Raw genomic sequence first — 24,009 nt, forward strand, 5'->3', positions numbered from 1 at the left:
ACCAGAGTCACAAAACTATCTCTCTGCCCAAACACTGTGTGTCCTGAGATTTTGACACGTCCCCACCACACAGCGCTGAGCACCCAGAGTCCCCAACGAGAAGCGTTTTTACTCTGAGGCCCCGTGTCTCAGTGCTGCCAGGGGCCCCGGTGCTGAGTCAGACCTTCGTGCTTCCTCCTGAAACCCAGACGCCTGTCACTGGGATGCCGGGGACAGCTGAGACAAAGGCTTTCAGAATGGTCCTGGTGCCTCATAATTCTGGGTGAAGTGTTCCAGGAGAGCAGAAGACCGAGCAGCCTCCTTTCTGGAGGATCAGCAGACAGGCATCTTATTAAGGCTGAGGCTGGGGTGAGTGGTTTATCAGGACCCCAGGATACCATCAGGCATTTGGGCCTGGATGGTAAAAATAAGGTTATGAGGACAGGAACCAAGTGTAGCACCCCATAAAATGGTGCTCAGTGGCATCGCAGTATTCTAAAAATACTACACAGATGCCCCTCAGCATCTGATAGGGCCAGGTCGCCATAAACGGATCAGAGGTGGAAAAGACTCTAAGGTTAAAACGCACCTGCCACCCATCCCGACGCCACCACAGCGCACTGCAGAGGCGGTCGTTCCCCTTCAAGGACGACTGGGAGCTCCACTTGCGGCCGCCACCCAGCAACACAGAGGGGCGAGGCGGAGAGGAAAGGTTGGAAGTCAAAGCATGGCTCCCCCTGAACGCAGCTCACTTTTGCACCACCTTAACGGAAGAACTTTCCGTGGAACCCTCCCCTGGCCGCCGGTGACTGTCCCAGAGGCAGAGACAAAGTGCCACACCTCTGCCACAGCGTGGGCCATCCCCCGGCTGAGCCCTCACCCACGAAGCTGGGTTTCCCTCGCTCAGCAAACCCTCATGTCCTCAGAAAAGTGTCTTTTCTCGTTTGTCCTCAACTAGTGACCTCTCTTGTCTTTCTCTTTTCCGCCCAACGCAGGTCCTGGGGTGCCCACGGTGACCGTGCACAACACCACGGATAACAAGAGTAAGTGCTCGCTTCCTCAGAGCTTCCTGAGACTCGGGAGAAACGGGGAGAAAGGCCCTGGCGGAGCCTGCACTTTCCCAGCAGGGGCCTGAGAATGGGCCACATGCTGGTGGCCCGCGCTGATGAAGTGGTGGAGGGACAGCAAGTGGGCTGGGGCGGCCCACAACCCCTCCTGGGCTGCCCATGTGGAGGAGCAGAGCCAAAGGCTGGGGGAAGTTCAGAAGCCCACGATGGGCCTTTGGACTCTTCTCTGTTCTGGAGCCCGAGGGCCAAGGGCACTGGGCCACTCCTTTGTCTCTGTGGGTCCCGGGCCGTGTGCGTGGCAGAAGGGTCCACAAAGGCAGGCTGCACAGGGGGTAATGATGAAGCAGTCTGACCCACGCTGGGATGCAGGAAGACTTTGTTCGGGACCGTTATGGCAGGTCAAGGCCATCGCGGTGGGGGAGAGAGCATGCCCAGCCCTAATACAGCACACACGGCCGGGATCGTGGCCTGGGGCAGAGCAGATGGGAACGTGCTAAGAGGAGAAGGTGAGGGGGGCAGCGCTTGCTGAACGGAAGGCAGAGCGAGGGCTTGGAGGTCGGGGAAGAACTGATCAGGCATCAAGGGTGACCCACATGGGGGGGGTGGCCAAGGTGACTTAGCGGGGCGCTTGCTAAAACCGATGCTGCTGCCTGAAGATCCACCACGAGGTGGGTCAGAGCCGGCTCACAGGGGTCCGACCGGTGCGGACCAGGAGCTGGAGCTTCCAGAGTCTCTCGTTTCTCCTTAAGAAAACGTGTGCTGTTCAGTTTGAATACTTGCTAAACTTTAAGAGTACATTTCGTGAGGGTTTTCTTCCCTTAAAAATCAGTGGTCTGGTGAAAAGTGACTGAGGTGGTCGTGACAGTGTGGCACCGTGCTGGTTTCTGGGCGTGGCCAATGTCACCCTTGGGTGGGGGCGGGGAAAAGAGATGCAGGACTCTGTGAGCCAAATAGATTTGCAACTGCCTACAAATCTATTATTACCTCTCATTTAAAAGCTTTTTTTAAGGCTATGGTCTGAGAAAAAATACAAAACAACCTCCAGGCATTTAAACATACAGCATGTGTCTTACAGAAGCCACTCACTTAAATGCTTTCATTTGCTTCCTTTTGGGAAAGCTGTTATTAAAATATCTGCTGCAGAGACCACCACAGTGCCTGTTATGGCTTAGGTCTGGAACATCCTCCAAACCTCATTCACTAAGAGGCTTTTGGAAGGTGACTGTATCAGGAGGGTGCTGTATCACTACTGGTTGACCCGCTGCCTAGCTAGGATCCATTGCTGCTAGGAGGTGGGGCCTGATTAAAAGAACTAGATCACTGAAACATGACCTGGAAAGGTCTATCTTCCTCTCCAGGCTTCCCTTCCCTCTCTGCTATCTGTCTGGCTGCCACGATGTGAGCAGCTTTAATCCTCACGCCCTTCCGCCACGATGTTCCTGCCTTGGGCCCAGCTAACCATGGACTGAATCTCCTGCACCATGAGCCAAATTAAACCTCGCCTTCTTTTAAGTGGTTGGTGTCAGGTGTCATATCCGGCAATGGGAACATTAACCCGTACATCCCTACTTCTGGAGAAGGCTTTTTGTCTTCCAGCTGGCTGTGACCTTTCTCCCCTGGGAAGACATTCCACAGTGCTAGGTAAGGTCCTCTGAGCTCCCAAGGCACAGAAGCAGATGACAGTGAAGCAGACCTGTGTCTTAGATATGAGTGACACCACTGAGAAAATATCTTATTCTGTGCATGAAAAACAAGGTAATGTATGTGGAGCAGGGTGCAGTGCTTCAGAAGTGAACCCTGAAAATGTACCAACTGCCACCAGCTCCTGTAATATTCGAATGCTCCCAACATTCTGAGATGCTTTATTGCCACCTCTTGTCACCTGTTGAGCTGACTGGCTCCTGAACTTGTTGATCCAACCAGCACTAGCAGACTAGAGCTCCTCTGTTGTCACCTGCTGTCCACAGCGGGCTCCATAACATGCAATGTGTTTTCTTCCCCCACTGTAGTACTGAGATTGAATCCAGGGTCTTCACACTAAGCTATATCCCCAGACCTTTGTATTTTTTATTTTGAGACTGGGTATCAGTAAGTTGCTAAGTTGTCCAGGCCAGGCTTGAGTTTATGATCCTTCTGCCTAAGCCTCCCAGACTGATGGGATTATAGGCATGGGCCACCATGTCCTTAAGAAGCATTTTACAACCTAGAGCTGGGCTGTCACTTTGGCCTTCTGGAGGCACAGAGCAGACCATGTAGGGTAAGAAAGAGAAAATATTCTTACCCAGTATGAGGGAGGCATCACACACCAGTGTGTTCTGTGTCCAGCAGGTAGGACAGGATAAAAGAACAGAATCTTCCCAGGTTTAACAGGGAAGCAATGCAGGCATCCCCACTGTGCTTCATCAGGGCCAAGCACTAGTGAGCAGAGAACAAGCGGCGTGCGTACCCCGTTGTGCTGTGCGGGGTTCTTGGAGCTTGTGTCCATCGTGGCCTGCTTGTGTGGCTGTCCTTGCGGTCTGGCCTCCAGTGGCTGACACAGACCTAGAGGATATCAGCTGCCCTCACGTCGCATGAGGCCAGGATGGAAGCCACACCACCCTGTGCTCCAGTCAGCCTAAGTCACTGCTTTAGCCAGAAAGAGAACGGAGTAAGAGGAGAACAGGGGCCTTCTCCTGCCCAGGGTCTGTGTAGTTTTCAGGTGCCAAGGTTTTGGGGGGAAGGAAGATCTACCTGGCACCCACTTTTCATGCCCCACAGGGGCAGTATCTGAAGCCCCCTGTTACTGTGCTCTACTGTCAGTCAGGAAAATGGATACATAATCCAGGCGCTCTGGGAGGCTGAGGTAGGAGGGGCGTGGCCACGGCTCTGGACCCTTCTTCTGACACTGCCAGGTGTCATGCCGGCCCACAGAAGGGAATTTTATATTTGAAAGGAGCCCTCAGACCGCTGTACCCAGGAATGGCGATGGTGGAGCCCTCTATGGACGCTGAGCACCACAGTGCTACAGATACGCACCTGGTGGGCCAGCGCGGTCGCAAGGTGGGGCGCAGACACCTCCAGGACCTGTGTGCTGGGCAGCACAGAGGCCGGGGAGCCAGGCGCTTTGGCAGGGGCAAGGCCCTTGGCCGACTGCACAGGCCTCATGGCGGCCGGAACTACCGTTGCAGAACTCTGTCCTTCCTCCTCCCCACCCCCTCGGCCCCGCCCGCCCCGGGAATAGCTGACTTTCCCCCTCGCGAAAATCTTTTCTACAAACAGAGCCTGCAGGTGTTCACAGCTGCGACTCTGAATTATTTAAAAGCATCTCTTAGAATGTAATTATGGCCTGGACCCCAGCAGGCTCGTTTGGCGCCTGGGCCTTCAAACACCGTAAGTGTGGGTATAAAGCCGGCAGAACACAGTGGGCCGCTGCTGGTGTTAATGGGAGGTATGTGCACACTGGTGGAGGGATGCAAGGTTGCACCCACAGCAAGGACTCCGGGCTGCCATTTATCACGTCCCTTGAGCCCATGGAAGATAAGTTTCTGTTGCCCACCCCGTCCGTCCTGTTTTGTTTTTTCTGGTATGGGGAATTGAACTCAGGGCCTTCAGAGCAAGCTATACCCGCAGCCCTTTTTGATTTTCTTTTAAATTTTGAGGCAAGGTCTCACTAAGTCACTAAGTTGCCCAGATTGGGGTGCAATATGTGATCTTCCTTCTTCAGCCTCCCAGAATGCTGGTATTATGAAGAAGCAAAACCAGCTCCAGCTGCTGACTGACCCCAAGCAGTGCCATGAACTCCACAGGACACTGCCCCCCTGGGGCCTCCCAGAGGCAGAATTAAGTGTCAGCTTCGTGCCTGTCTTGCCAAGGGTGGCCCTGGTGTCCAATTAAAGCCCCATCTGAAGATGCCCCGGGCAAGTGTGCATGACGTTTTAAAGGGTGGCTTGGTGGGCAAAGAAAGGAAATCGTCCTTTCAATCGGCACTGGTGTCAGGGCGTGCACCAGACACACTCCAGACGAGGTAAACTGAGTCAACATCTGCGTCGTGTTTTGCACACTTCTAAGTGGTCACCTCAAGTTTATCTCCTTAATTTAAAGAGCTACACAGGGTCTATTTACGGTATTGAGAGAAACATTTTCATCTTAAAATGCTTCAAACTCTTGAACAGCATCGGCATGAAAGGAGATGAGTGTCCGCTCCCTGGAGCAGTCGTTCACGCTGAATGCCGCTTTGCACGGCAGCTGTGGGAGCTGTCGTCACAGTGCTTAAAAACCTCTGGTATCATGGGCTTGCGATCCGGTGCACGTCTGACTGAAAGAGGCTTCTCTGAACTGTTTCAATAAGCACAGTGACCCTCTTCTGAGCAGTATGCCTCTGAGAATTAAGCAGTCGCTGCCCAGGTCCATGTGTGCATTGATATACTCTTAAAGCTTTCTGTTTTAGGGCGAGGTCCCTCAACCCACTTTTCATGGAAGGCAAACTTAAGAAATGTCTTTGAATTTCTGTTTTAGCTTTATCAAGTCCAAATAAATTCATATATGTAAAAGTTATAATTGTAGGCTATGACCCAAATAACCTGCCAGGCTTTTTCCATCTAAGAGGTAAATTAAACAGCTGTTATCAAAAATAAAATTTTTTTTAAAAATTACACCATTCTGTAGTCCTGGGTACCCAAGTATCACAGCACTTTGACTCCTTCTGTGCTCCATCTAAAGGTTGCTGGTATCACATCTCACTCACCAGCCCCCAGAACTCTGTCCTCCTGTCCTACAGGCTTGAAAGTCTTCTCATTCCCTATGACCCTAAGGCTATAATTACTGTATCATTTGTTCACTTGAAAACAACAGCACAGCTGGCCATGGTGGTGCAGGACTGTAACGTCTGAAATCTGGGAAGCTGAGGCAGGAGGATAGCAAGTTAGAGCTCAATCTGGGCAGCTTAGCAACTTAGCAAGAACACATCTAAAAATTTAAAAATAATTTAAAAGTCTAGGGATGTAGCTCAGTACTAAGGTCCTGGGTTCATTCCTCAGTACCAGAAGGAAAAACAACAAAAAACAGAAAACAAAAAAAAAAACGCCAGGCAGTATATATTATACAATCAACAATGTCACAATGGAACCTCCGTGTTTACAGCCAAGAGCTGTCCCTTGACATGAGAGGGTCCAGAAAGTCCCCTGCAGTCACTGGGCTGGATCTGGTCTCTGAATACAGCTGGGCAGAGTGGCCCAGGGTGGGGACAGTTCCCACGGCAAGGAGTGCTCCAGGGAGAGAGAAGGGCCTGTGAAGGAGCTGTTGGGAAAACGGCAGTTTTCTGAAGAGTTGCCTTTGGCTGCCTTTTGGATCCAGCTCCCTATTTTCCAGAATTTAGCAGGCAACGATGCCACCAATCCCCTGAGCCCAGGGCCATTGGAAGCAGGTCTTGGAGCAGCCTGAGGGCCTCACAGCCTGGGAAGCAGCCGCCCTCCTGAGCGGGCGCAGGTCTCTGTGGGCTTGCTGTGTCCAGATCTGATAATAGCTAATTCCACCAAATATTAGAGGGGCTCACATTTAATTAAGGAGTGGCCATTTGTATGCTCCAGACTGGGGGTCCCCACTGCCCTGAAGTCAAAAGAAGAGTCCTTCGGGGAATATGCCAATCTTTTCTTATTTCTCTGCTGAGCTCCTGCCCTCTTTGAATGCAATTATGGGAACAAATAAAATGGCTTAACTCAACTCCCCGGTGAGACAGCCAGCTCTCTGCTGATAAAACCAGTTGTGTGGGCAATCATTAAATGAGAAATCTAATATTTAACTAAATTTAATAGTCTGTTGCTTTGGTGCTCTTCAGTGAAGGGTGGGATTTCAATAGACAGGAGCGAGCTATTCAGATGCAGCCTGTGCAGTCCAGGAGCGATTAGAACATCGTGCGCCCCCACAGGAAGCCAGGACTCCCCAGCCCCACTGTTGTTCACAGGGAATGCGGTGGGAATCCCAGCTCAGCAGGCAGCAAACAGCCTCGCACGCTGATTTTGAAACCAGTCCTTCCGGATCTGCACTTGGGATTGCAGAGGAATGCCAGAAACATCTCGTTCAAAGGCATCCATAAGGAGAGAAGCATTGGAAAACAAGATACTCCTGCTTGCCTGGGAGCTTGTACTACATGAAATATTATTTTCCACCCTTTGATTTTTAGTCTATGAATTTCTTTTTGGAGGAAATGTGTTTCTTGTATGCAGCATACCGTTGGGTTTGGTTTCTTAATCCAATTTGCCATTTGAGTCTTTTGATTGGGGAGTGGAGACCATTCTCACTGAGAGCTATTACTGAAAGGCATTGGCTAGCTCCTGTCACTGCATTATTTTCACATCACTGATTGCTTTTTGCGTGATTCTGTTAACTGCTTGCCCTGCCTGGTATGTTCACTCCATCAGACTTTTTGGCATTGCTGGCTTCATTGTTTCTTTCTAGGATATCCTTGAGAATGTTTTTGAGTGTTGGTTTGGTGGTCATGAATTTCTTAAGGTGCTCTGTCATTGCAGTGAACTGTGAAAGGGTCTGTGCCCCTTCACTTTGAAATTTCCTACTCCAGATCCAGCTCTGCCCCCAGCCAGGGGGCACACAGAGGCCGTGAGCAGCAGAAGCTGACCGGTAGTGAAGGGATATTTATTTTCTTCACTGACCTTCATGGGCTTTCCACATTTGCAGTTTGACCCACATCTGCCACCCCAACTTTCTTCCTGCTACCCACCTGTGGTAAGGTCACAGGTTCCCAAGGGCCATAGCAGCTTCCAGCAAGGTGAGGCTTCAAAATGATCCCATGAGATCCACATACAGAGTTGGGTGGTCCATGAGCTGGTTCATAAGCTCAGCATCCGTGACTGTCAGCTTGTGCTCCCACTACACGTCCAAGCACCAGGAACTGTTCAGTCAACTTCATGACTATTTAGTTTGTGTGGGTTTGCATTACAGTAGAGCAGGTAATGACGGTCAAACCTCAGTTTCCCCAACTTCTCCCTCTCAAGCAGTTTGAATTCTGGGAACACTGAGAGCCTTGGGCTTCTGAGATGCCCACAGAACCTTTCAGTCCTGTTGAGTTTTCTCAAGACCTTCCTGGAACCGTGGCAAAATGGTGTGCCCATGCGGGACGTGAGGAGAAAACGTGGATAGAAATGAAACCCAGGCTCTGCTACCATCCAAAGTGCTTAGTTTCCACGTTGTGAGTTGGATTTCCACAAACAGATAGAACCAGGTTACAGGAAACAAGCTGACCCTGTAGGACTTCACACCTATGTCTTAGCGGGTGAGAGGGTGGAGCCAGGTGAACACCCAGAGCTCTCCCACTTGTTGAGCTCCGCAGAGGTTGGTGGACGCCTGAGATGGGGCAGCGAGGGCTTCTCTTTGAGGAGGTAGCACTTGACCTGGAAGAGGAGCCCACGAAGAAGCTTCCAAGTGTAGGGAGCGGCAAGTGCGAGGCCCTGAGGCAGCGAAGAGCTTGGGGAAATGCTGTTCTTCTCATTATATGGAAGTCCCTGCTTATCCTCCACCCTAGAAATGGGAATGAAACACAGGTAGGGCCAGGTGTGGTGGTACACACTTATGATCTCAATGCTCAGGGAGGCTGAGGCAGGCAGGTTGAAAGTTCAAGCCCAGCCTGGGCAGCCTTCTGACTCAGCAAGACCTTGTCTCAAAATGTACAAAAAAAAAAAAAATTTAAAAGGGGCTGGGAATGGAGTTCAGTGAGAAGACCCTGTGTTCAATCCCCAGTACCACACACACACCAAAAAAGAAAAAAAAGAAAAAAAAAAACCCACAAATTAAGCCTTATAGACCAATTCCTGCTGACTCACCTAAGACAGCTTGGCAGGGTGTTTCCCCTGGGTCTTGGAGCTGAGGTCACATGTAGACCCTCCTGCCTCATCCTCCCTTGCTGACCCTACTGTCCCCTGGGTCCTACTGTGTGTGCCATGAAGAACCCTGCACAGGGACCCCCACTGCCAGCTTGTCTGGACAGCTTGCTCTGCTGCTTCTCCCCTGTCTTTCCGTTGAAGGTGAACTTCCCACATGTCCAGCTGCCAGTAAATCATTTTTGGTTGCTTGTTAACTCATAATGTGAGAGGGAACTGTCCCTCCCAATGCTGCTCCATGGGTGTTCTTAAGGACCCTGGAGCAGAGGTGACATCAAGTGTCACCTGCAGACGTAGCCACTTAAGCACCATCACTTACCTCCTAGTAGCCTTGGGAAGTTGTTACACAGGGGAGCAAAGTTGTACACTCAAGGGAGCTTCATGGTTTGGACCTCTGTTGTAACTTTGCAGTGTTGGTTTTCTCTTTAAAGCAGTGGTCCCCAGGGACCAGGGAACACAGTTTTTCCACAGATAGGGGAAGGATCATTGTTTAGTTGGTTTAATATTAGGCTATGCTTGCGATCCATAATAATTACACTCCCCAGTGCTAGCATCACCGCCTCAGCCCTACCTCAGATCACCAGGCATTAGATTATCATAAGGAGCAGCAGCCTAGATCTCTCACACATGCAGTTCACAGTAGGGCTTGAGCTCCTGTGAGAGTCTCATGTGCTGCTGATCTGACAGGAAGTGGAGTTCATGCAATGGTACCTTCAGAGTAGCTGGAAATACAACTGAAGCTTCAATCACCCACCCCTCTCTTCCTGCTGTGTGATTCAGGTCCTAACAGGCTATGGACCAGTACCTGGGGGTTAGACACCGCAGGTTTAAAACATTCACCATCTATAGCTCTTGTAAAGGGTGATGGAGGTCTTAGCCACTTTCTTTGTCAATGGCACAAAACACCTGACACTAGCGACGTAAAGGAGGAGAGGGGAACTTTGGCTCATGGCTTGTGTGGTTTCAGCCCATTGTCAGCCAGGTCCGAGGCAGGGCTGCATGGCAGAGGAGCCTGATGAGGAGAAGCTGCTTGTGGCACGGCAGCAGAAAGCAGAGAGAGAAGGGAGGGTCTGGGGAGGGAGACAGACCCTTCCAGGCCACACTTCCAGTGACCACCTCTTCTGACCCCTCCAAATAGCCATCAGCTATAAGCCTCGTGATCCAATCACCTTCCAAATCCCCACCTACCAGCACCTGAGGCCCTCTAGATATGAAGTATAATATGAAGCATTATTTGTAAAGATAAAATTCCCTTGCGTGGTACACCACAAGTTGTCCCCACATGTGAACTCAGTGAGGAAGGACAAGAAATCCCAAGCTTTCCTCACCTCTCAGCTGCCGAAATGAGGGGGCTTGGCCATCTCTGTGATGGATGGCGGGGCTGATGGAGTCGCTTCCAGCCAACACGAGGAGTGCGTGATGAGGGTGTTGGTGCTTTGTCCCAACCTGAGGCATAAGACCGGTGAGGCTAAGCCACAGGCGCAGGGTCGCCTAGCGGGAGGGGAAGGGTCAGTCCCACCACTCAGTGTGTTGTCACTCTGAGGCTTTGCGTCCTCAAATATAATCACCCCAATTAAGGTCTGCAAAGGCCTGACAACTTTGTATCTAAAGCACAAAATCTGAGTCCATTTTTCCTGGGAAAATTGAACAAAGAAAACAGCGCAGTGTGTAGCCTTCCTTCCTTCCTGCCTAACTGTGGCCTCCGTCCTCACAGGGAGGTAACAAGGTTTCCCCTGGTGGGTGCGACCCAAGCCTTCATGCGTAAGTTCAAAGCACCATGGAGAGCAGAGGCCTCGTGGCCTCACACAAGGGACACATTCTTTGGTCTGCAGAAGCTCCTGCCTTGAGATGCAACAGGGATGGCCGTGTCACGTCCAGGACGGGGTGGGAGTCGAACCACAGCTCTCGTGGGTGCTCAGGGGACCATCACAGAGTCTCACTGTACCGTTCCTTGCTCTTTCAGAGATCTTTGACCTCGAAATGAACGAACACGTGCAGAGGGCTGTCAGTGACCGGCAGATGCCTAAAATAGAGTACAGGAGAATCGAGGTCGATGACTACAGTGAGTGCAACTCTTTTTCCCTTGAAAAGAAATGTAAGCCAGGCAGGGTGGCCCATGCCTATAATCCCAGCATTCTGAGAGGCTGAGGCAGGAGGATCATGAGTCTGGGTTCAGCCTTGGCAACTTAGTGCCTTAGTAAGACTGTCTCAAAATAAAATTTAACTCAGTGTGAAGGGTTTGGATTTGATCCCCAGTACTACAAAAAAATACAAATTTGAAAAGGAAAGCGGAGGTGTGCTCTGAGATAGCCCCAGTCAGCCCTGACAGCCGGGCACAGGACACACCCACCAGAGAGGCCGACAGGTTAGGAAAGATCTCAGCTGGAACTGTCCTTGTCCCCGTGCTCACACCGCCCTGGGAAGGACACTCACGGACGTCCCCGCCACTGCAGCGCCTGCCTCTGCCAGCTGGCTCTGGGCAACAACAGCTTTCTTGCAGCTGGAGAGACATACGAGGTGCGTGCTGTGGCAGCCTGAGGGGGCCGTCACTCTGCTCTGGTGCCTGTGAGCAGCAGCTCTGCACGAGGCGCTCAGACCGCGGTGTGGGCTGGCACCGCCTCCTGGCTGCCGGGCAGCACGGGCCTCCCAGTACCACACCTCTTACCTCCACTTTGACAACTCCCTGTGCATCGGGCAGGCAGCGCTCGCCCCGGAAACCCCAGGGGCAACGCCCAGGACATCCCTCGATGCGCCCCAGCCTGGCACCCACCTCTGTGCACAGTAGTCCCACCCCACGTCCCTGGGGCGGGGTCCCGCAGGGCTCTCTGCAGGCGTGGGACAGGACGGGCCCGTCCAGAGCAGGGGCATTGGGAAGAGGGGCACTGCGCAGGAGGACCGGGGTGGCCCTCCCTTGCCAAGCCGCTCCCGCAGTCTGTCCCCTGTCCATGCAAAGGGACCCTGGGTTCGCTTGTTTGGCCGTGCGAAGCCAGTCTCCGCTGGAACCTGTCCTCACGCCCCCAAACACACACCACGGCCCTGGGGCATGGAAAGTCACCCCCACTCAGTCTTCCCTTGCAGATACCCCGGAAGCGAATGCTCTGCACAGGGGGCAACAGAGAAGATATGTAAGGGTCCCCAGGACAGAGGAGCCCAAGCAAGACTATGACGGTCTGCTTGTTCCTAGAAGATGCTCCTCTGCCCAGCCCTGGGGCAGGGACCGCTTCCCCGAGCGCCTCTCCTGGTTCCACGGCCCCGTCCTCCCCACCAGCTCTGCTCCCCGCTGTCCCGCAGCTTTCCCAAAGCTGGCCACATCCATTTGCAGACAGTACCTGCCATACAGCACAGGAGCTCACCGCAGCCCCTCCCGGCCACCAGCCACTGCTGGGACGGTGGCCTGGAGGTTCAGGCGCCTGGAGAGAGCGGTGGACAGCAGGGGCCGGAACGCGGCCTCCCCAGCCTCTCAGTGGCCCAGACCTCCCCACACACATCTTGTGGATATTTAAATAAAATCCCCTGCCTGCCTCTCCACCTGCCCCTGGGCCACTGGTACAGTCTGCAAGCCATTAATGTTCACCCCGGGTCAGGGATGAGCAGCTGCCAGGCCTGGGTGTGTGTGCTCAGGAACCTGGGTTGTAACTTCAGTAAGGAAATCCTAACTTGGGAAGAAGCTTGGTCTTGCTACATAGTTCAGACTGGCCTTGAACTCACAATGATCCTCCTGCCTCAGCCTCCCAAGCTAGGGCTACCGGCGTGCGCCACCATGTATGGCTAAGGAGAAGCAATTTCTCAAGACCTGATTCTTCCTCCTCCCTTCCCCCTCTGCATCTCACACTGCCAAGGACCAAACTCAGTGACCCTGGCGGGAGCAAGGCTCCTCTCTCTGGCTCCAGCAGACGGTTATGTCTACCCAGCTCCTGCCTACAGAGCCACTGGGCTGGGCGAGCTCCTCAGTACGCTGTTACCTGTCCAGCACCTCGGCCCCGATCCCTGGTCACCTGCCCACCCCAAACCACTGCTCCAGTACCAAGCCCCAGGATGTGGTGCACACAGCAGTGGGTGCTGTCAGGACCCTTGGGGCCTCCCGCTCGCTGTGTGCATTTCCACTGCCGGTGCATCCTGGTCTCCCTGGGCTCACGCATGAGTGGCAGAATTTAAGCTTCAGGTGAGAAGCACAGCCTCAGGAAGGCAGGGTGATGCGCCCAAGAGCACACACGCCGGCCACTGCACTGACTGTGGACTTCCCACCCAGGCCTTCCCAGTGTCCACAGCCCCCACCCAGGGACACAGACGCCCCTGCCCTCTGCCCCGCGCCCTAACCTGGCTGTTGGTCTCTCCCCAGACTTGCCGGTGCAGATCCTGAAGCCGGCCACCTTCACGGACACGTCCCACTACCCCTTGCTGCTGGTGGTGTAAGTATCCTGCCATCGTTCCCCGCAGGTGCTCTTCATAACCCTGGGACCCCAGCAGTGGAAGCAGAGGGGTTGCCTGCCCTTCTCTCTGCTCCGGCAGCTCTGCTTCAAGGAGAGGAGCTCACCCAGTGCTGCCTGGGAGGAAGCAGTGGCCAGAGCTCAGGGAGCCAAAAAGGCCCCTTATTGCAGGGCAGCCTGACCTGGAGGCCGGTTGGCCTGTTACCTGTGGGAGCCTAAGCAGCATCCCCGGTGGCCTCCCCGAGCACCCGCTGTGTGCTGGAGGTGCCAGAGGCCTGTGTTTAGACTTCAGGACCAACCATCCAGGGCTCCGTCAGCACCCGGAAGCTGTGGAGTCCAGCTGGGTCCTTGGCACCCTGGGCACCTCCCCAGAAGGGGTTTCAAGTGCTAGCACCCAAGGCACATGGAGGGAGGGGCCATCAAGACGGTCACACTGTCCCCGTCCACCTTTGCCAGCCCTTCCCAGAGCGAGGGAGTGGTAGGAAGCATGGGGGGCGCCTGGGGGGCCGGGAGAGCAGAAGCCTCCCGGGCATCACAAGTCGCCCCCTGAGTGAGTGCCAGGTTACCCATGGAGCCCCAGGTGACCCTGACAGCTCGCCCTGCCGTCATCATCTTGGGCCCTTGTCCCTAAGTTACAAAGAACCTTAGGTGCAAAGATACCCATGGTTTAGATCTCAGTATCTCAGTCCATTTTGCGGTAACCCACTCCCCTGGATAGCTGGACTGACTTCACACTTCACCAACAATGCCCCAAAGCACACGAACACCTGCCATCCGCACACACACACACACACACACACACACACACACACCCTCACATCGCTGCTCTTCTCCCTTACCACATCAGATTCTCACAGCTTTCTAAGAAATGCTACAGACTTCAAAGCCAGCTTTCTCCCTGCACTTGGAGGTCTCCAGGGCTGAGGATCAATGGAACAGACTGACACACACACACACACACACACACACACACACACACACCCTCACATCGCTGCTCTTCTCCCTTACCACATCAGATTCTCACAGCTTTCTAAGAAATGCTACAGACTTCAAAGCCAGCTTTCTCCCTGCACTTGGAGGTCTCCAGGGATCATAAGAGAATCTGCAAAGCCTCTCAGTTTGCAAAACTACTCACTTTCCTTCCAGAAATAGCTGAGACGGGCATCCGAGGCAAGAGGAACACGGTCAGGGGCGACGAAAGTTCACCGTGTGTACAGATGGGCTGCTGCCTGCCTCGGGGGCCAGCCTGCAGGGCGTGTCTTTCTGCTTGTTTGTTTCTTGCTAGGACTTCACATGTGACAGCAAGGAGACTTGGGGAGCCTAAGACTCCAAAAATAATAGATCAGTGGTGGCTGCTTAAAACACAAAAATGCGAAAGGAACCAGAACCCACGCTTCACAGAGCGCAATCTCATGCCGCACACAGGCCCTTCAGCCTCCAGCCCCTGGCTGCAGCTCTCTCGGCTGCACGCTCCCCTCCAGCACCCCACCTCACCCATGCCCCGCAGTCCTCGCAGAAAGCCAGCTCCCCGGAGAGAAGGTTTGCGAGTCCTGGCAGCCCTGCCTTTGGAAGGAGCGTGGCCATCTGTGGCCAGCCCCGGACCATCTCTCTCTTCCTCATCCTTCCCCTCCAAGGGGAAATGCAGTCATGGCAGTGTCATGGCGTTTTGGTCAGTGACAGGCCGTGCAGATAACAGAGGTCCCGTAAGGTTACATCACCTCGTGACGCCGCAGCAGTCTTGGCATGTGTGAGCGCGCTCTGTGAAGTTCACATGACAAAATCACCAACAGCGCGCCCTCAGAATGTAGCCCTGTCACGAAGGGATATGGTCAGAAAACCTCTGTGTGAGAGGCAGGAGAATCACAAGTTCAAGCCCAGCCTGCACAGCTCAGCAATTCACTGAGAGAGACCTTGTCACACAATAGAAAGTAAAAATGGACCGGGAACATAGCTCAATGCAAAAGCCCTGGGTCCAATCCCCTGTATTGCAGAAAAATTAAAAGAGAAAGCCTCTGACCCCTCTTCTGGGCCTGGCTTTATTTATCACGGCTTCCCGAGAGCCCCAGGTCACAGCCGTGTCACATGTGCCGTTTACAAATTAACCGTGGGAGAGAGAATTTCTGCAGAGCCAGGTGGGGCACACGGAACGGAGCTGCCATGTTCTTGGCACCCGTGTGACACCCACTGAGGGGAGAAGCCTGCAACCGAGAGCCCACCGGAAAGACAGGAGCCCACGGGCTGGGTTAGCACCCAAAGCAGTGGGAGGCGGGGTTGCGGTTTCCCAAACAGATGGCTCCGGTGGCCAGGTAGAGCTGAGGTCCCCGGGGCAGAGCCGTGAGACATGGTGTGGGCCGCACTGTGAGGCCCGACCGTCTCTTCCAGGGACGGCACTCCGGGCAGCCAGAGCGTGGCCGAGAGGTTCCAGGTGACGTGGGAGACAGTGCTGGTGAGCAGCCACGGGGCCGTGGTGGTCAAATGCGACGGCCGAGGCAGCGGCTTCCAGGGCACCAAGCTCCTGCAGGAAGTGAGGAGGCGGCTGGGCTCGCTGGAGGAGAAGGACCAGATGGAGGCCATGCGGTGAGCTGGGGTCCTCTGTCTGGGGCCGCCGGCACCGGCCAGGGCACCCGCATCTCTGCTAGCTGTCACCAGAGGAGACAGGGGCCACAGGGAGGGAAGGACAGAGAGTGCAGACGGTCCGCCATTGCTGGGCACATCTGGGCAGTGGGGAGAGACGCACCCAGATTTGGGGGATCTTCCCTACACCCTGCTCACCACGCCAGCCAGACACACCTGGGCCCCTGAGGACAGAGAGAGCTTGGTGCTGGGGTGGGGCTCACAGGAAGTCCCTGGACCGCACTGTTGTCTGGAAAGAAAAGGACAAGAACCCAGGTCAGGCAGCCACAGGCCTTGGACCTGTGCAGGCCTCAGAGCTGAGTGTGACTCCCGGAGAGCCGCGTGGAGCACTCTCCCATCAAGCACAGATGCAGGTGCTTGGGGTGAAAGAGGGGAGGAGAAGCACACGTGACGGGGCCGTGATGACAACGGCTTCCCCACCCTGGAGTGCGCATGCGGAGAACACAGAGCCCCCTGGTGAGTCCGGCACCGCAAAGAACGTGCGTGTCAGCAGGGTCTCTGCGCTGGCCTGGCCCGCATCCTCTGCCATGAAGAGTTTCTTTTCGGAGCACTGTCCCCTTGTTTATCAGAAGACTGAGTCACTGGCACGTGGCCAATGACTTTAAACGCATCTCAGAGTGGTGGGGGAGAGGCATCCTCCCCCAGGAGTTATGGTCCTGGTGGAAAGTGACAAAGCAAGGCCTTCAAAGCCTGTGTGCTACAGACAGGAGACGCAGTGGGCAGAGTGGGCCACCCGCACCAGGGAGGGGACGGCCGGGCCAGCAGCCTGTGGGGGCGCCGCAGGTCCTTCTCCTCCTTGCCCCACCTGCTCTGACTCCTCCACTGGGGCTCGTGGAGCCCAGGTATCCTCTCAGCTCCACGGGTCCCCAGGAGCCCAGACACAGGGCGAGAGGCTGCGTCTTCAACGTACACAAAATCAAACCCGAGGAGTGGGCCCAGCACGTGCTCAAACACAGGATGGAACCTCTTCTAGGAAACAGTTGTCGGGTCACCTGAATCACAGACGCTCACGGCACCAGAACCCGGGGCAAATTCAGGTTAGGAATCAGAAACAACGCCGGCACCCAACCGTCTCCAGCCAGAGAAGCCTTAACGAAGCCCCCTTAGGAAATGCTTATTCCATGGGGAGCAACGGCCGTTTTAGCAGGTTAAAGCTGTGCGGCCAGAAATCACAGCATGCCCCACAGCTCCCTAACGTGTCCCCCATCCTCCCTCCTCGCCCTTTCCCCCCGCACCACTTCCTGTCAGCGGGGACCAAGCAGAGGCTCCCGCGCCAGCAAGCGGGAGAGTGGTGGAGCCCCTGGGGTGGGCCCGGGCGAGCCGCTCAGACCTGCACCGCAGTGCCAGAAGCCAGCAGGCCCGTTCCCAGGAGTGCCGGGGGCCGGGATCTTTCAGGAAGCTGCCAGCTAGGAAATGGGAGAGTCCACTCCAGAGACCGCTGGGAAGGAGGCAAGGAGAGCGACGGCCCAGCCTCGGGCACAGTGACACACACAGTGGTGGGCGTGGGGAGCGGAGGGAAAGGAGAAGGCCTGGGGGCTGTGGAGGGCGGCAGGTGAGGTGGGCACACAGCCTCTGGGAGGTGCAAGGAAGGGAACGGCAGCCTCGCCTCCCTCCCACTGCACCCTGCTTGGCTCCCCTGGGCGGGAGCAGCCAGCAAATACAGGGCACCCAAGCCCTTGGCCAGTGCCCGCCCTGGCCCCAGTCAAGCAGAAGGAGCACCTCGGCCCCTTCACACCCACCTCTGCCTGCCCTGGGTCCCCGTGTCTCACAGCTCCAGCGCTGGCTCAGACACATGATGCCACCAGGAGGCTGCGCAGCCTGAAAGCCAGCGCAAGGCTTTGTCGTCCTGGTCCTTGCTGCATCCTGGCGCCGTGGGCAGCTCTGCCCGGGCAGCACGCTGAGCGTCCGCAGCAGGCCGTGCCCTGTCATCACCCTCACTGCTGTCTCAGCACCCTCCCTCCCCCACGGCCGTCCCACTTCTGAAAGGTGTGTTTGTCCACGTCATCCGGGCCTCCTTCCACCTGGGCCCGGGACGGAGCTCAGCACTCACTAGACCAGATGCCCTGATCAGCGCTGGCCACTGCTCAGTGTCCTCAGCGCACCCGCTCGTGAGCAGCACATCCTGCAAAAGGGCCCAGATCCCCTCACCCCGGGCCCCGCCCCCAGGACAGTCGTCTACGGCGACCGCTCCACAGGTCAGTGGAGACACAGCCACGAGGCAAGAGGTGTGGCTGACCGTGGGGGAAGCGGAGGTGCGGGGCACTGCAGGCCCCGCGGGGGGTCATGGCCAGGTCTGTGTCCTTCCTCTGGAGGTGCAGGCACACACGCTGGGAGAGGGCTGGTCACAGACCCAGAAGCCGGCCCACAGTAGGACAGCGGGTTTCGCTCATCAGAAGGGGGTCCAAATGCAGCAAGTGCCCGCCTCACTCCGTCCGGGACTTTCACCCCCTCCACCTGTGTCCCGGCCGTTGTGACCTGCATGGACGCATGGCCAGGGAGGCAGAGTCCTTGCAGACAAGGCTGACTGATCTTGCCATGGCTGACTATGCCAAAACACTGTCCCCAGTAGACTTCTGTGTGGGGGGCCTGGAGGACGGGGATGAAATCCAAGAACATGAAGAAAGTATTCGTGGAGCCCCAATACATGGTGGACTTGCCAGCCTGTGACTAGGGCCTGTGTGTGTGTGCAGGTATGCACGACCTAGTGTGCCCACATATGTAGTGTGTCTGCATGTATAGGTGTGCATGGCCTAGAGCAGTGATGCTGAACCTTTTAGAGCTTTCGATGATAACGAACGGCCCACTGCAGCACGTCTCTGCCTGTGTAGGTGTGTGCGACCCGGGTATGCCTCTGTGTGGGGGTGTCTGTGTTCCCTGTAGCCCCCCGGGAGACCCCCACTGTGGCCTCGGACAGTCACATTCCCGATGGTCTCCTCCACACACAGTGAGGCGCTGCCATCCAAGCACACCACTGTCCTCCCCTTTCTGCTCCACTGGGATAGGGTGTCCCTGAGCTCAACATGGAATTTTGGTCACTATTGTCCCTTGTTGGGTCTGCGAGCACACGTGAGTGAACACACAGCACACGCATGCACAGCACATACAAGCATTCACACACACACGGTACCCACACACCCCAGTTCCTGGGCCAGTTGTGGAAATACGTCTTCTTTCTCACTCATTCATTCCTATCCTGGAAATGCCTGAAACGTCATTTCTCTGTCCCCAAACTTGGCACAAGAGTCTGGCTAGAGGGGCTGGGGATTTAGCTCAGTGGCACAGCACCTGCCTGGCAAGTGCAATGTCGTGAGTTCGATTCCCGGTACCGGGAAAAAAAAAAAAAAACAAAGAAAAAGAGTCTAGCTAGATAGGAAATCTAGGCAAAAACAGTTTCTGTCCAGAATGTCCTGGAGCCTTGGGTTCTGCTGGGTAAAACTACATCCTTGCCCGTGCTGACTTTGAGGACAGAGGCTGCTGGGAGTCAAAGCCTCTTGGAGAGACTTCTCAATGCTGGTGCCCAAGACCTGCCTCGGGGCCTTCCAAGGGGCAGATACTCGGGGAATGGAACAAGAAGAGAAGAGGAAGAGGGAATTGGAAGAGGGTTACACAGAGGAGGAAGAAAAGGCCACTTCCCTGTTCCTCGCTCTCCACCAGACTTGTGAAATAGGAATCAAATTTAATAAAGGCACATGGACACCAACCCTCAGAAATAGCCTGGGGAAACCTGTTACATGAACGCAAGCAATGATGCCGTGAAGATACAAAGTCACTGGTGCTTTTACAATTCACAGAAGTCAAAGGAGCCACTGCCCGTGGGCGTCGTCACTCCATGCTGGGGCACCCCCTCCCATGTGTGTCCGTGTCCTCTGACAGCGACAGCAGTGCCGTCCTGACCATGAAGACTGCCAGGTCCCGGGACAGGCAGCCTGGGCTGGCCTCGAGCTTCACATCCCATGTGCCTGAGAAGGGGACGTGCAGTAGAGGAGGTCCCCACAGCAAGCAGAACCCAGGAGGAACTGGACAAGAGCCCCAAGCAGCGGAAGACTGAGGAGGACGGATAGGGTGGGCAGGGGCAGGAGGCCCTGTGGCTAGGGTTGGGGTCACGCTCAAGGTTGGGGTTAGGGTTAGGGTTAGGATTGCATTAGGGTTACAGTTAGGGGTTAGAGTCAGAGTCGGACGAGGGTTAGGGTTAAGGTTGTATTAGGTTTAGGGTTAGGGTTTAGGATTAAGGGTAAGTGCTAGGTTTAGGGTTGCAATAGGATTAGGTTAGGGCTAAATTTGGTTTAAGGCTTTGTTATGATTAGTGTTTTATTTACTTTTTCATTGCCGGGATAAAATACTCGACACTCACATGTTAAGAGAAGCTTCATTCAGCTCACTGTCTGTAGAGGCTTCAGTCCATGGTCAGCTCACTCCAAGGCCAGGCGGCATGGCACAGAAATGTGCCAAAGAGAAGCAGTCCTCAGCAGGGCAGACAGCAAGCAACTAGCGGGAGCAGGGAGCAGCAGGCAGTGGGCCTGCGGTCTTTCTTTTCTCTTTCATTCCGGCCAGGCTACAGGTCTTTGGGTGGCTGCTGTCTTCAGTTAATCAACTCAGCCTCACCCAGAACTATGCTAATTCCAATCGGTGGACTAGTTTAGTACCACACACCCTTAATCCCAGTATCACACACCCTAGATCCAGCCAGTTCCCAAAAGCTCCTCCTATGACCACACGAGGCTTTGGGGACCTGAGATACAAGCCATAAGAGTTAGGGCTTAGAGTTTAAGCTTAGGGTAGGGCTTAGGGTAGGACTATGTTAGAATGAGTCAGTTCCCAGTTGGGTTTAGAGGTTCAGAGCTAAGGTTAAGGTCAGGGTCAGGGGTAGGCTTAGGGTCTGGTCTGAGTTTTCAGAAAGCAGGTGGTTATTCCAAGCATCCGCCAGCAGGTGGCAGAACTGCTGCGAAACCAGCATCCGGTCCCTCTGGGGACACAGGGGCCACCATGAGGATTGCGTGGACATTGTGGGGCGGAAGATACCAGACCCAGTGACACCAGCCTGGACACTGGGTGGTCGCTCCCAAAAGCAGGGCCGAGGAAGGGAGCTCCCACACACTGTGCCCGCAGCCAAGTAGGACGAGGCAGAGGCCTCCACCAGGACGCCATGGGTGCTGAGCCCAGCAGTCGACTGTGGCCCAGAACCAGAGCCCCTCCGGCTGCTGCTGGCCTGGGAGGAGCACCCCACAGCCCACGTGCCTGGGAGTCACAGCCTCTGAGTGCGGGGCCACAGGGGCAGGTCACCAGGGTGGCCCTGAGCCCTGGGGATGCTGTGACTGCCCTGAATAAACAAAAGCAATGAGCTGTTGTATGAGCACCCCAAGACTCCTCCATTGTAAAGAGGGGTTCTCATGCCTGAAATGATTGGGGGTGGAGCTGTGGGCCTCGGGGTGCAAAGTCCCCCACCGATGGCCTGACCTTCCCATCTCCTCGCCCGCAGGACTATGCTGAAGGAGCAGTACATTGACAAGACGCGGGTGGCCGTGTTCGGGCAGGTGAGTCTCCTGTGCTCTCCCAGAGGCCTCTGCGGAGGGCCAGGGCTGCGTCCTGCCAGGGCTCCTCTGGTTCTTGGGGAAGTCTCGTCCGAGGTTGCGGGTGTGAGTCCTTCCCTGTGTTTTTGGTACTGGGGACTGAACCCCAGGCCTTTGAACTGAGTTGCCTCCCCAGCCCTTTTTGACTTTTTACTTTGACACACTAAGTCACTAAGTTCCCCGGTGTAGGCTCAAACTCGTGATCCGGCTGCAGGGTATGGTGGCTCCCGTCTGAAACCCCAGCACTTTAGACACTGAGGCAGGAGGATCGCTACAAGTTCAAGTGTAGCCTTAACTACAGAGTGAGACCCTGTCTCGGAAAAAAAAAAATAAAAATAAAAACAAAAATGAAATCATGACCTTCCTGCCTCAGCCTCCCAGAGTTGAGTCATTACTTTTCGGGAGCTCCCCTTGGTTTAGCTCACTTATCTCTGCTTCCTGAGGACAGGAGGGAGGACCCAGGTCCTGCTGGAGAGGGTTCCGCGGTGCCCTCCTCTGCAGGCTGCTAGGCTCTCACTGTGGTGCCGGAGGGGGAGGCAGGCGTCTGGCGCTGACATCCCTGTGTTTGCTGAGAGGCGTGGAGGAGGGGGTGACTCAGCCGCCTCCGCCCCGCACCCGCAGGGCAGAGAGTCACACGTGCACATGCTCACACGCCACACCCACGTGTGCTCATACACTCACACACACACTCACACACTTCTACATGTGCTCGCATTCACACATACTGCAGGCTTCCTCACACATGCACCTAGCCACACACCTGCTCGCACACCCACGTGTCCACGCGTGCACACAGGCGTGGCACCCAGCACACTCCCGGGGCTCACCCCTGCCTCGGGCTGCCCAGTCCTGCCTCCTGGCCCCAGCCTCTGCTGCTCTTGCCCCGGTCTTGGGAGACACTAGCACCTGTGACCCGAGCGTGTGTAGAAGAGGCTAGGGCCGCGCAGAAACGCAGGGCTCACCCCCCGCCGCAGCACCGGGCTGCTCCTGACTGGGGCGCTGGCCTTGGCCTCCCTCCAGTCGTGTCTGTGGCTGGCCTCGCCTGCAGAGGGGGCGCTGGAGCACGTGTGTGCCACGCGTTGCCCCGCAGCACGCCCATCTTCTGTCCCCTGGCGCTGTGCACAGAAGGCGGAGACCAGCCCAGAAGGCTGCCCTTGGCGCCTCTACCTACTGCCCTGGGAGAAACTTCACACTTACGGAATTCCTAAGAACCTCTCTGAAGCGTTGCCTGGTTCTCCGACCTTCTCGGGTCTGAGGCTGGTTTCGGTGAGTGCTGACACTGTCTCCCCGCTCTTCCCTGCGCTCCTCCCAGGACTACGGCGGGTACCTGAGCACCTACATCCTCCCGGCCAAGGGGGAAAACCAAGGGCAGATGTTCACCTGCGGCGCGGCCCTCTCGCCCATCACGGACTTCAAGCTCTACGGTAATGGGCTGCACAGACCGCGAGCACTGCCCCCGGCAGGGCCCGTTCCCCTCAGCACCTCCGTCCCCATCCCAGGTGACCCCCTGTTGGGCGTCCCAGTCCACCTGAACCCCCTGTCAAGCTCCCCCCATCCATGCCGAGAGCAGGTAGAACGAGGGAAGAGTCTTGAGTCGTTCACCTGGGATGAAAGCCGTGCACCCCGGAACACCTACAAATCATGCTGAGATGAAGCAGGCATTGTCCTGTTCGCTTAGGGCTCTGACTAGTGGATTGGTTCAGTTTTGCTCGATTGCAGTGCGGCTGTTCTGGTAAAAGCTAGCTTCCACCACTAACACATTTGGACTTGACCCCCATGCTGCCTGGTCATCCACTTGCTGGAGAAATGCAGGTGATGAGGTTTGCTAAAAGCCAGCATCCACCACACACGTGGCAGGGCCTACGTCCCAGTTGCACCCACCAGAGCCTGGGTGCTACATCCGGGCCCTTGAGGGCATGAGGTGACCCTCCCTCTGCTTCTGTCCAGCGTCTGCATTTTCCGAACGGTACCTGGGCCTCCACGGACTGGACAACAGGGCGTATGAGGTACGTGTGGCACAGCTGCCCCCGGGACTCTTTCCCCGTCCTTCTGCCCACCCTGCAGCCTGCCCTACTCGGCAGCAGCCCCCCTCCCGCTGGGCGGGGGCATCTCCCTCTAGCATCTCCCAAAGCTAGGGCCCCGGCGACTGTCCCCTCTCAGTGCGGCCAGTCCCTGCGGCAGGACTCGGAGGAGAAAACTGAGAGTCCTGCGCTGGGTGTGTGTCCCGGGCCCGAGAGGCGCTGGCTGTCCCTCAGGCGGTTGGGCTACGAATCCTCTGGGACAGGAAGCTCCTCTCCCGCTCCTGGCCACACCAAGCCATCCAGTGACCCAGTGAGATGTCAGACTGGCCTCCCAGCTAAGCACGGGACACCAGACTCAGGGGCCGCCAGGACTGTCCTCAAGCTGAGCCTGCTGGGTGGACAGAGGCCCTGCACCTGCTCAGGTGCCATTTCCAGGTGAAGGGGGC

At 55.7% G+C, this 24,009-nt stretch overlaps 1 protein-coding gene across 4 annotated transcripts in view; it reads left to right on the forward strand.

Annotated features, from left to right (window-relative positions):
• Dpp6 (dipeptidyl-peptidase 6) overlaps nucleotides 1-24,009 on the forward strand; it is an 842,230-nt gene that overhangs the window by 814,114 nt on the left and 4,107 nt on the right. For all 4 annotated transcript variants that reach the window (XM_005404852.2, XM_005404854.2, XM_005404855.2 and 1 more), the window contains exons 17-23: nucleotides 975-1,022; nucleotides 10,878-10,976; nucleotides 13,254-13,323; nucleotides 15,724-15,918; nucleotides 21,452-21,506; nucleotides 22,855-22,966; nucleotides 23,490-23,548. In XM_005404852.2, the coding sequence (XP_005404909.1) occupies nucleotides 975-1,022; nucleotides 10,878-10,976; nucleotides 13,254-13,323; nucleotides 15,724-15,918; nucleotides 21,452-21,506; nucleotides 22,855-22,966; nucleotides 23,490-23,548 (638 nt within the window). The remainder of the gene's footprint in view (nucleotides 1-974; nucleotides 1,023-10,877; nucleotides 10,977-13,253; nucleotides 13,324-15,723; nucleotides 15,919-21,451; nucleotides 21,507-22,854; nucleotides 22,967-23,489; nucleotides 23,549-24,009) is intronic.

The sequence above is a fragment of the Chinchilla lanigera genome, unplaced genomic scaffold (assembly GCF_000276665.1).
Source record: "Chinchilla lanigera isolate Chin_1 unplaced genomic scaffold, ChiLan1.0 scaffold00090, whole genome shotgun sequence".
In the NCBI taxonomy this organism is placed as follows: Eukaryota; Metazoa; Chordata; class Mammalia; order Rodentia; family Chinchillidae; genus Chinchilla; species Chinchilla lanigera.